The 13,147-nt window shown below is 30.5% G+C and overlaps 1 protein-coding gene across 2 annotated transcripts in view; it reads left to right on the top strand.

Annotated features, from left to right (window-relative positions):
- Positions 1-5,431: 5,431 nt before the first annotated feature.
- The window catches only part of OstDelta (oligosaccharide transferase delta subunit), an 85,035-nt gene continuing 77,319 nt past the window's right edge, over positions 5,432-13,147 (top strand). For both annotated transcript variants that reach the window (XM_075373535.1, XM_075373524.1), the window contains exons 1-2: positions 5,432-5,586; positions 10,720-10,907. In XM_075373535.1, coding sequence (XP_075229650.1) covers positions 5,541-5,586; positions 10,720-10,907 — 234 coding nt within the window. In that variant the 5' untranslated portion in view covers positions 5,432-5,540. The remainder of the gene's footprint in view (positions 5,587-10,719; positions 10,908-13,147) is intronic.

Raw genomic sequence — 13,147 nt, 5'->3', positions numbered from 1 at the left:
GTCATGTAGTGTCCACATCAGATTTTTTTTTTTTTTTTGAAGACAGAATGTATTTTGAAAAAGCTATAATTAAATATTTCAGCATTTCAATTTTTTAAGTGGGAAAACTATTCGTGGTCTGAAGAGGTTAAAGGAGTTTAAAATATTTTCCACTTTAATGATGCTGTGCTTTTGATCCCACTGAATAAGATTTCAAACTTTGGTGGGTGTGTCAATAAATTTTTTCACATAGTTTATTTTTTACCTATATATATTATTAATTTTATTAATATGAATGAATACCAAGGGGGCCAGAATTGACAGTTACTAGTTTTTATACAGCCTAATAGGAATAGAGTTTATCACATCAGTTCAGTAGTTCTTGAGATTACTCCAAGCAAATGAACTCTGTGTCTTTATATAACAGTACAGAATTTATTATTAAAAGTACTTTTTTGAAAGCATTTTAGTATTAATGTATTTAAAATGTTGCAACTGATCAATTCAAATGTTATAAATCCTTAAGTAATTTTTAATAATTTACACGTAAATGTAATTTTTTTTTTGTTTTATTGACTGAGTAATTTTCTTTATATGAAATGACATCTTTCTATACAGTTTTAAGTTTACAAAAGTGATGTCTATATATGCGAAAGGATAATTTAATTAGAAAGGCCTTTCTAATCAAATTAATTACAAACCCATAACTAACTGTGATTCCAGTATTGGACAAAATTCTTGAAGTTCATGTCCAAATGAATTATTATTGTTATTTTTAATAATTAAACATACCAATAATTAAATTAAATAATCAACAATTAAACATTAATTATGTTTAATAATTAAAATTTAATGATTATTGTCATTATTAGAATATGAAATCATGAAAAAAGAAAACATTACTAAAACAACTAAACAAGGAATTAATTTAAAAAATGTACTGTTAATGGAATTGAATAATATACAAAAAAGTAAGTAAACCAACTTTTGCAGGAATAACTAACAAAATAAACCTCAAACAAAAAGAGTACCAAGAATAATAACAAAAAAGAGAATAAGCAAGGATGATCATACTGACATAAAAGATAAAGTAACACACTACATGATAAAAGATAAATCTATTCAAACTAAACAAATCTACATGAAAAATGATAATGAAATGGCTATCAGTTATATGAATGAAAATAGTGTATTTACAACCGAAAAAATTCTACAAAATAAATACCTAATGCTTTTAAAATTCAAGTGGAACAATTAATAAAACCCAAAATAAAAACAGTTGGAATAGATAATTATGAAAAAATTGAACAATAAAAAGATTGACGATAAAAAGATTGAACAAGATATAAATAACAGGAATTTCAGCAATTTTAGCACAAAAGGTCAAGTTTTATACATGTAAACCAATAAAAATACTGGAATGGATACAGTATTATGGAAGTTTCATCTGAAATTTATATACATCTAAGAGAAAGTAACAATCAAATTTTTGTAGGATATCAAAATAGTAGAATTTATGATATGACAAATGTTAGACCATGCTTCAAGTGTGGTAGATTTGGACATAGTGGAAAGAAACGTAGAAACGAAGTTATATGTCTAAAGTGTTCTGATAAACATGAAACTAACATGTGCTCAAATCAAGAAGTAAGGTGTCCAAATTGTATTTATAACAATAAGCAATACAAATCTAATTATAACATTCATTCTGTCATGGACTTGTAGATAACTACATTCATCTAAAAGATGTGGTAGGAAGAGACAGGGTATCCAAGCTGATCAACTGGGAAGAATAGTTATACTAACATCAACTTTCCTTGGAAGTCCACAGCATGTGCATGAGTGAGCTCAAGATGGGATGATATGTCCGTCACTGTGGTAGTTCAGATTTGTTCATTACATTCACATGCAATCCGAATTGTAAGGAAATTCAAGAAACATTACTATCTGAACAGAAATACTATCACCGCCCTGACATAATTTCAAGTGTATTTCACCGCAAAGTAAAGCAGTTTATGGGTCTATTGATAAAAGATCTATTTTCCAAATAATTCAATTGATGTGTTAGCATGTGAGAACGCATGCACTATTTGTTGAAGGGCTACAAACCAGAACTCCAAAGTACTGTCAACCAGGGCTACTTTGGTCCTTGCAGGATTACTTTGGTCTAACACAAAACAGAAGTTATTAATTTTTGTACTGAATAAACAATACTAGAAAAATGGGAGTATTTGGGCTTGAAAAAGTTTATACCCTATTTGAGGGTAATTTAATAGTTTGGGGTAAATTTAATTTTTTGTTAATGGCAGCACTAGAGTTTTTGCAAACATTTATTTACATGTGAAGATTTTTACTCTCCAAAGTTTCTCCTGTGAAGCAATCTGGAAAAGAGTTAAAAATAAAGTAAGTATCAAAAAATATAATAAGGTAAGTATCAATATATTACCTTTAGTAACCAGTTACCAGTGCATGATCATAGTTTTTCCTTAATTTTTTTGTTTTTACAGTAAACTTTGAAGTTTTCATAAACATAACTTAAAAACTAATTTTTGGGGCTACTTTGTGCCAGAACCAAAATAGCCCCAGCTACTTACAAATACCTTTTTTGCCACCAAATCTTTAAAAAATGTTTTGAATAACATTTTTTTCAAATGTTACTGTTGTAAAATGTTATTGTAGTTGTTTTTGTTCCAGTTGCTGAGGACATCATGACAAGAAATTACAAAAGAAAGGCAGGTTTGAGAAAGTATGCCTATTACAATGCTGAGACATTGCAACCTTGTTTGACGGACATAAGAATTGGAGTAAGAACACAAAGAGTTACAAGTCAGTATTATAATATACCTAGAAACACAATAATAAATAAGCTTAAAACAAATGAGGTAAAAAAAAACATGGCCATCCCACAATATTTTCTAATCAAGAAGAATGTTCACTTGAGGCTCATTTCAACAAGTTGGCTGAATTTGGATTTCCAATTACTGATCTTGATTTGAGATATTTCAATAAATGCTTTCTTGACAAACAGTTGCATACAGTAAATAACTTTAAAAACAATTTCCCAGGACCTGATTGAGTAGCATTGTTTAGGAAACACCACCCAAACTTATCGGTGCACAAAGAACGCAACATAAAACGAGTAAGAGCTGCTATTTATAAAAAGATAGTCGATTATGTTAATAACTTAGTAACTGTCCTCAGTGATGTGCCAGATGAAAATATCTGGAAATATGATGAGACAAATCTACGAGATGACCCAGGGTCAAGTAAGGTTATTTGTAAAAAGAGGACTAAAGTATATAGAATGCATTATGGAGTCTATGAAATCTTGTACCTCACTAATGTTTTGTGGAAATGTGTGCCTGCCCTCAAACTCTACTCATCTCACCCAGCCACTGGATGTTGCCTATTATGGCTCTATGAAAAGAGACTGGCATAAAATATTGACTTTGTGGAAAAAAACAACCCAAGGACAAACTTCCCAAGGATCAGTTTCCTAAATTCCTAAAACCGCTGGTTGATTATTTGTATGCAGACAAGAAGAAAAATATGATATCTGGGTTCAAGAAAACAGGTACCATACCCCTTGAGAACCAGAGTTCTGCAGGGCTTGCCTCAAAAGGATGTAAGCAGCTCTCTAAAAAAAACTGATAGGAGACAGTTTCTTGCAAAACCTTGCAGAAAAAATACAGGATAAAAAGAGCCTAATAAAAAACAAAAGAAACTGGATGTGCCAGCTGGCAAAAGTGTCTCTTCAAAATTATTTGATTAATCAAGCACAGATGAAATGGGTTTGGAAGGAGTACCAACATCTACGCCTAAGCCAAAAATAGGGCGCCCATTTAGAAATCGAACACCAGAAACTGAATTTGAACACTCCAATCCTTACAGTCTCCATGACTGCAGTCATTCTGATGATGGCTCCAGCTTTTGTAAAAGTGAATCTGAAGATTTTGGAGAAGCTGTTGGTAGCAGTGGGCCTAACAAAGATCTACTGGAACCAGAATCTCTAAAAAGTAATTTAGAAGAAGGTGACTTTGTCATAGTCAAATATGCAGGAAAGCACTATCCTGGTTTGATAACAAAACTGCCCAGTGGAGGAGAGTCAAGCCCTACAATAAACTGCATGACCAAGACCAAAATCTCATGGAAATGGCCCGATAAAAAGGATCTTCTTGTTTACAAATGGGCTGACATCAAGAAAAAAAAATCAGCCTTCCCAATCTAATTAAACGAGGACACTTCAATGTTGCTGAGATGGCTGATCAAGAGTTAGAATGAAAAGTTTAGCATTGAAAAAAGTGATAAGAAGAAAGGACAAGTTTTGAGATATTATTTCTCATGTTTTTCAAATCTAGAATTGTTTATTGTGTTTCAGTATAATAAAAACTTTTTTTTACTAATTTGCAGTGTCAGTTTATTAGCAGGTCCTTATGCAAGGGGTACAATAGTTCCAACATTTGACATCTATTCAATTTGTATGAAATCAACTGAATGGACCAAAGAAGCCCCAAGCAGGGGGTTACTTTCCAAAACTTTAAAAATAGTAAGAACTGAAAAAGAAATAAAATATCTTTTTAAAAAAATACAGTTTATTTTTTTATACCATGTTAATTGGTTAAAACTCAATTTGGACATTGAAAATTCATATATTATATTTTTTAATTACAGAAAAATTAGTGAAAACATGAAAAAGTGACCCAAAGTAGCCGATTGGCAGTAGCAAATTGAATTTGTAATGTAATAAATAAAGATAATCAAATTCTTATCACTTTGAGAACAGATAGCTTATGAAAATTTATGTTAGAAATCTATTAAACTTACAGAATAAATTCATTATTCTGAATTATATATTATTATTATTATGAGTTCTAAATTCTTTATTTACTAGAGCAGTAAAATTATGCAATACATTAAATTGTTTGTATATGGTACAGGAGCGCATGTTTGTAAACAAAAAATAGAATGGTGGGACATGATTTTGAACCTTTTTAATTCCTAAATGGGATTATATATTCCTCTGTACTTTTCTGTGTAACGTTTTAATACAGTTGTTCACATGTAGCTATAATTGCTGAAAGAGTGAAAAACGAATACTTTTACAGTCTCTTTCAAATAAGTTTACACAAAAGTGCATATAATTTTGAAAGTATAGAAATTCCCTCCTCTTACGTTTGCATGTGGTATATAAATAGTGAATGAATTATTTTCCATTCACGATTTTTGTTAATTATAATCCCGCTTCTCAAATTAATAAAAAGCCAGTGGCGGTTTTTTAACATATGAACATTCTAAAAATATTTCATACTATAAAATTATCCCGAAATTTTTACTCTACTTTTACCTGATTTTGAATAATCTGAAATTACTCCCTACCAAAAATGTACGGAAAGTGGTTTAGATAGTTAAATCTCTCTAGTTTTATTTTAGTTTTAAGTTTTAATCGGCTAATATAAACTATTTTAACAATCACAGTCGAATGGATGTTTCGGTATGATATCGTTCGTCGGTAACGTGTAAAGTAATTGAACGTGGTATCTTCGACATATCGACACTAACGAATGTTAAATGCCGGTTTTAATGACGTGTCTATTACTAAAATGTGGAGTAAGTATTTCTTTAATATTAAACACCTTTTATTACTGTTTATTGTTTTTTTCATCAAATATATCTTATAAGTTGCATTTTACTCGTTTGAACTAAATCGGTATTTTGTGAGTTTTATTTATGTCAGTTGAAGTTGTTTGATGGTTATGTGTTAGTGTGTTTTTTGTTTGTTAAAAATCTTTACCTTTAACACTTAAAAAAACTAATTTTTGTGTAAATCGAACTGATTTTCATTTTTGCAGATTTTTAATTTCAGCACTGTAATGAAGTCGTGGTGTTAGTGTTTATTTCTTGGTTAGAAAATTTGTACTCATTGGAGGTATTATACTTTTGCGTTAATCTACTGTTTTGTCCATTGTTTGAAAGAAGTCATCATACTTATTTAGATCGTTCTTGAAGTATGTAAATAGGTTAATTTATAGTTATAATAAACTACAAATTTGAAGAATAAACTATGAAAACGGGAATTATAATAAATTCTTGTTTTTTTCTTTATGTTCAATAAATCACAGTCCCCCTTGTTTTGGTATGGTTTATTTTTTAATATTTTAATGCATGGTTTATAATTTTTTTATGTTTTGTATGGAAAGACCTTATTTTCCATTGTGTGTGGTTTTTTGTATTACTCATGTAAATGTAAGTCTCGGTTTAAAGAAATTATCTGATTTGAAGGGATTCATTTTGTAAATTGAGGTATGATCTGTTTTATTTTTGTTTGATGTATTTGGGAACTTTTCAGTTATTGTATATCTGTTTAGTTTTCAAGCAAGACCAGTAACACAGTTTAATAAATAGCTAATTGCTAGCAGGCTTTAATGAAATATGTTATCGCTGACATGTGGTTGTTCTTCCATCATAGGGTTACAGTTTTAGACTTGTACATTAGTTTTAAATAAGTAGTGAATTTTTTTTCTTACTGTAGTTATATATTTTCTCTTGGGTATATATTCTGCCTCGTGCCCTATGAGGTGGTATTTGATGTTGCTGTATTTTGATATATTACCTTTCACTTCTCCCCACAATCTTTCAATGTGCTGAGTGTGTGCACCTGAATCAGGATTTAAAAAATTGTAGCTATGGTTGACAGTAAGTTGCTAGTATCTTTAAAACTGAAGGCAGTTGTATGTTTTCTAGCAAGCTGAAATGATATTAGTTCCAGAGCATATATGTTTATGAATGATAGGTAATAGCGTATCATGATCATGGATTGCAACTGGCACAAGAAGACAATTTTTGTGTCCGATTTGTACCTACCTACCTTCATTTTACTGGTTAACATGACTAACTTGTTACAGTTAATTAAAATACTGAAAACCTTGTCTTTGTTCTTTTAATTTCATGTATTTATCTCAGTTTTGACACTTCACTTCACTGTAAAACTTGCAGGGAAATGTAAAAAAAAAATATTGGATGATTTTATAAAACTTGTTTATTGTATTTTCACAAATATTACACAGAAACTAATTTTATCTGAAGAGCAAACCATTCCACTAGGAAATGATAGTTGTCTATTAATGAGAAACCATGTCACAAAATTGACATTTAAAAAACCCAGTGGTTGACTTATGATGATTTGTGACTTTCAATTTATGTAATTTTCTGCTGCTAAACTTCAAAGAGACAACATATTTTGGTAGTAAGCAAATTGAAAATGATACAATAATATTAGAGAATTACCAAAGGTAGAAATAAAATAATAAGCCAGTACATCTTGTTGACTTATTACACAATGTGTAATCATATATGAAAATCTGATTATACATATGTAATCATATATGTGTAAACATATATGATCTTTATATGTTAGCCCATTTTTACTACATGCAGTTTTAACAATATGAGTGCTGAGTGTATTTTATTTTATTTGTTAAAATGTGTGGAAGCCTTAGCAAAAAATTATCAATATAATACACAATAATTGGGTAATTATGTACAGTTTCAGACTCTTCCTTGATTTTGATGAAATTTGGATTTTACCCTATTTAGGACCTAGATTATTGTAACAATTGAAACTATTTGTCAAACGCCTTTCACCCAAGTTATGTCCCTTGTAATTAAACAGTACTCCCTTCAAAAATTTTGTAATTCAGCCTTGTACAAGTATAATATACATTATTTTCAGACTAAATAATTAGGTTAAGAATGATATTAGATTCACTTAAGATTAGATTAAATGAATTAAGCTTAGGTTGTGGGTTTTTTTTGTTGTAAATGTGTAATATAAATGTTATTTATAGAGTAAATAACTTTGTTTAATTGTAATTTAATTGAGTTTAATTAGGTTTGAGTTAAGGTTAGGTTAAGTTAGACAGGTTTATAAGTAATTTATAAATTTAACAAACTTACTGTTATTTGTCTGATGAAGTCACAATTCAAGACTCCTGCCCAATTTGTCCTTAAGCAAATCTAATCTTATTCTTCATCAACTTTAACTGAAGATTGTTTATTTAGTCACCAAATAATATTTATTACACATGTATGGTGCAAAATAATAAAATTCTGGGTGTGGTTACTCTGTAATTTACAAGGTACATAACCCATGCAAAAAGAAGTTACCAAAGATTAATTTCAGTTTTAACATTGCGTAGTATTAAGTTACACAATATAAATTGGTGAATCTGGGAATCTTACCTTCTTTTTTTTATCAAAAAAGGGAAGACTTAAAATGTTTTCAGTAAAATATTGATTAACAGTTATAGATAACTTGTAAATTCAATGATGAATATTTTGCCTTTAGGCAGCTTTTTTCATTCATGCCATATGTCATGTTATAAAATTTAAGTATCAGTACTCATTAAAACATAAAAAGGAAGACATGTTAGCCAATTTCTTATATCATATTGAAAATCTTCATTATTAGAAACAAGTCCGTCTGAGCATTGGGGTTCAACATTCCAGGTATTACTGTTATTTGTTTAGAACAATTAGCTTAGTTCTCAATTCATCTGGATTTGTTTGACATAATCATGTCAAAATGTGCACATAGGTAAATGTACAATAGATTTAAATCTGGTGATGGGGAGGCAAGCTGTATGACCTTGCCCAGCCCACTAATCAGACCCACCGGGTTTGTCTAGTGGTGAACGTGTCTTCCTGAATCAGCTGATTTGGAAGTCGAGAGTTTCAGCGTTCAAGTCCTAGTAAAGCCAGCTATTTTTACACAGACTTGAATACTAGATTGTGGATACTGGTGTTCTTTGGTGGTTGGGTTTCAATTAACCACACATCTCAGGTATGGTCAAACTGAGAATGTAGAAAGACTACACTTCATTCACACTCATACATATCATCCTCATTCATCCTCTGAAGTATTGTTTAAATGGTAGTTATCGGAGGCTAAACAGGAAAAAGAAAAGAAAGAAAGCCCACTAATCAAGTAAACAATTATTAACTCTGACTTAATCGTAGAGTTTATAGGAACATTAACATGGATGAACCATATTTGTTATACATTTTTTACAGGAATTTATTCTAAGATATATTGAGATTATTTCTGAAATATTGTGGTTAGTGATCTGTGCTATGCTTCTCCAGTCAATCAGTTTGACAAGATTTAAGGGCGAGACAGCATATCTCCAAAGATACCTGTCAAATCATTGACCAAAGAGATATTATGCCTTGAAATGCAAGTAGCATGTGGACTTTCCTCTGGCGAGAAATAGTTGTTTTAAAAATTGTTTATTGCTCCCAAATAAATGATGTTTCATCTGTAAATAGAATATTATATAAAAACATAGTGTTATGAACATGCTTGTTTATTAGTCATTGACAGAAGTCAGTCCTGCTTTGGAAATAAATTACAGTTTGAGCTTGCTGAAAATGATACACTACAGTAACTGGTTGTGGAAAATATTTCGTGTGATGGTTGTGAATACCTTCCGACCAGTGATTCTTCTACTTGATGAACCTGGATCCTGTTTAATCATATGCAAAACCCATTTCTCTAATTCAGGTGTGGAAACGGGCCTTAATTTATTATAATAATTTGTCAGTTGTTCAAATAGGCCAGTCTCACTTGACTGGATTGTGAGTTTTGACAAGCACTTTACTACTGGGCTGTCTACATTGTGAATAAATGTAGGAAGCAAATCCATTTGCCTTTTCATTCATAAATTGTATATCAGTCTTTTCCTGCGTTTGCACCGCAGATTTGCCATACTTTTTTGAAAAATGTTACTCGTCAAAGTTTAAAAACTGTAATCATACAGATTCACAGTAGCTCTATATAGGGTATCTGAATTAATGTCAGCATTACTAATAATACAGTTGAAGGAATGATGTACTGCAATTGACATATCATTGGTAGAAAGAAGTCATATTATCCAGTAATTCATTCCTATCCTACATATAAACTCAACTTTCTAAACTTTTAGAAGTATCAGCACTATCAAAATTTTCAGAAATAATCACAATAGTACACACTACTCAATTACAAGATGTGTTGCTACTTTCTCTCAATACAAGAATGTTAGCTGTAGTTTTAAGTTCACAAATATGCTATGAGTTTCATAAAACAACCGATTCAAGTAATTTTGACTTAAGTCAAAATAGACCAAGTCAAGTAATTTTGACTTAAGTGGAGAAGAAGACTGCAGTAGATAACCTCACTGGATTAGCAGTATGTAAATTATATTAACTATTTGAGAAGTATTGACTGATATGATCAAATATAGAATGAATAAAATTTAGTCATTTTTCATTATAATTTGTTTGTTTGAAAAAAACAAAATGCCATTTTGTTCTCGATAAAACATCAAAATTTTAGCTAATGAACAATTAGTCTACTTACTAACACTTATAGTTCTTGAGCTGTTACTAAGTGAAAAATTAAGTGACTGCAATTTTGAAACTGAATATAAAACTATTTATTTATTCCATTTAGAATTTTAGTTCAGAAAGATATGTTAAATTTGATTAAAATAACCCTGTTTGTTCTGGAGATAAATTCTATATTTAAAAAAACAAAATTCTGGACAGATAATAAAAGGTGTTTTTTTTTTACGTATGTTTATATGAATGTTTTTCTTGCATTAATTTTAGAAACACGTAGGCAATTTTTATTTTGCATGACCTTTTTATATACTCTGTGTGTATGTATCAATAAAAAATATAATTTTCTTTGTATTTTTACAGGTAGGTTATTAGTGCTCATTACCACCATTGCTAGCCTGTATGCAGCATCCACAACTACTTCATATTTGTCAGTGGCTGATAGAGAACGCTTAAAAAATGTCTTTATATTTGATCTTAATGATATTCCATCATTACATTATGCTGTGCTTGGATATAAATTATTAGGAGTTCCTATACCTGAAACTGAGGTAAAATTACATACACATACTGTATTATTATATTTTCTAGTTTTTCTGATCTGTATGTATAGTAAACCTTATTAGGTAATTTTTATTTTAATTATTCCCTTGTGAAATACCATTAAAAAATGGACTGTGATGTAATGTATTATTTTTGGAATTATGGAAGTGTAATGACAAATCTTTCTTAATTTTACTCTGTATTTTTATTTCATTATTTAAAAAAAAAAACAGATATGACAGTAACTTGATTAGTTTATAAAAGGTGCTGAAAATGATCTCCTCCAACATCAGTAAAACACTGCACACATTTCAGTTAGTTTTCAAATAATAACCAGCTGATGTCCTGGCATGATGCCTCATATGTATGCCACTATTGCAGTTTTTAGTTCCTCAATCTTGCATGGTCTGCTGCAATACACTGCTTTTTTTCGTTGCTTCTCGTAGAAAGTAATCAGGAAAATCAGATCGGGCAATCATGCAGGCCACAAACTCCTCAAAATTATTCGTTTACCAAAGACATTTCCTAAAAAAGTCATTGGCTTCTTAGCTGTGTGTGCTATGACACCATCTTGTAACCAACCATAATTGATTTCCACTTCTGTTAACTGATTAATGAAGTTTGTTAAAACAACACAATAATGATGTATTTTCAAAAAAGATATGACCCACAGTGTCCATTTTCTTCACACTGACCCATATTCCAACCTTCACATGTAAAGATTGTTAGTGTAATTCATGGGGGTTAATTGTTGGCCACAGTCATGTATTTTGTGAATTAATATACACTCCCAGATGAAACCAGACTTCATCTGTAAAAAACGTAATGTCAAGGTTACTTACTGAATTTTGGTCAATAAAATGTTTAAACCATTGATATTAATTTAGTCTTTTGGCATGATCTGTAGGTTTCAGTTCTAGAACACTCATTACTTTATAGGGAAATACTTTCAGTCTTTTCTTATAGTTTTATATGCGGTAGCAAATCCAATATCTTGCTGCTGTGCTAACTTATGCATTGATTTTGATTGACTTTCATCCATAGCATTTGAAATGCTATGGGTAAATAACTTAATATGGATTAATAACTTAATTAACAGAAGCAGCTTCTGTTAATTAAGTTTAAGTGGTTTTTCAATTCAATCAGCATCTTCAACAGAGCCTGTTGCCTAAAATTTTTTGATAAGAGTTTGAATTGCATTGTGATGAGAAACAGGAATATGTAAAAAAATTTCAGAAAACTTGTGCTTCACTAAATCTGTATACTTGTCACCTTAACGAAAGACATGTTCAATGAGAAAAATCTGTTCCTCTATTGAAAAAACCATTATGTTTCTTTCAATTATTGATTCCAATGAACGAAACTAAACTAAGGACATTCAGTCACAGCTCAACAAATGATGTCTTGGTTTACTACTGAGCAATACCCAACAAACCCACAGGGCACCATACTTAATGCCAAAGAACAGAATGCACCACATAATTCTAAAGCATACTGCACAGCAACTTTTCAAATGCATTGTTTTAATAATTACTAAACACAGTTAGCATACACTTGCTTTGTTTACAACATAAGAATACATTCATAACTGTATATTTATTGAAAGTATCCTTATATCATATTAGGTATTATTGGAGATACCTAGTATGCACATTATAGTCATAGCCTGATTATGGTGCATTATTTATTTATAAACAAATTAAAATATGGCATAGAAAAATTTATCAACTGAGGTAAAAAAGCTAATGAGTTTTCACTCAAAATTTCATTATTGGTACATTTTTTAACAAGTTTTGTTTTTATTAGGACATTTCCATAGTTTGGACAAATGAATAAACAACAGAATATACTGGATGGATTCCCAGAACAGCACTTTGAAGGAGTTTACCTCCAGCAGTGCTGATCATCAATAAACTGCTTGGAGAGTGTTCCAAGGTGCTTGACTGGGCTGGTAGACTACAGGATGGACAACTATAAATATATTTTGGCAGTTTTTATTGATATTGAGGCAGCATTTTTTCCCTTGTTTTGGAATTTGTCTTGAATCATTCCTGTTCCCAATGCTTTCCAGGTCATTGTCAGCGATTACGTGATTAATAGAAATACTTAATTAAAACCATACAGCTGCTGTGCAAAAATCCATCACTAGAGGAACTTCATAAATATAAGTATTTTGATCTTTAACCGTGAATTTGATGACCTCATGGGGCTTCTGCTCCCAGAAGGCATTATTATTCAAGCTTATGCA

The sequence above is a fragment of the Lycorma delicatula genome, chromosome 1 (genome assembly GCF_047948215.1).
Source record: "Lycorma delicatula isolate Av1 chromosome 1, ASM4794821v1, whole genome shotgun sequence".
Taxonomy (NCBI): domain Eukaryota; kingdom Metazoa; phylum Arthropoda; class Insecta; order Hemiptera; family Fulgoridae; genus Lycorma; species Lycorma delicatula.
Note: the sequence above shows the minus strand (reverse complement) of the source record. Positions and strands in the feature narration are given on the sequence as shown.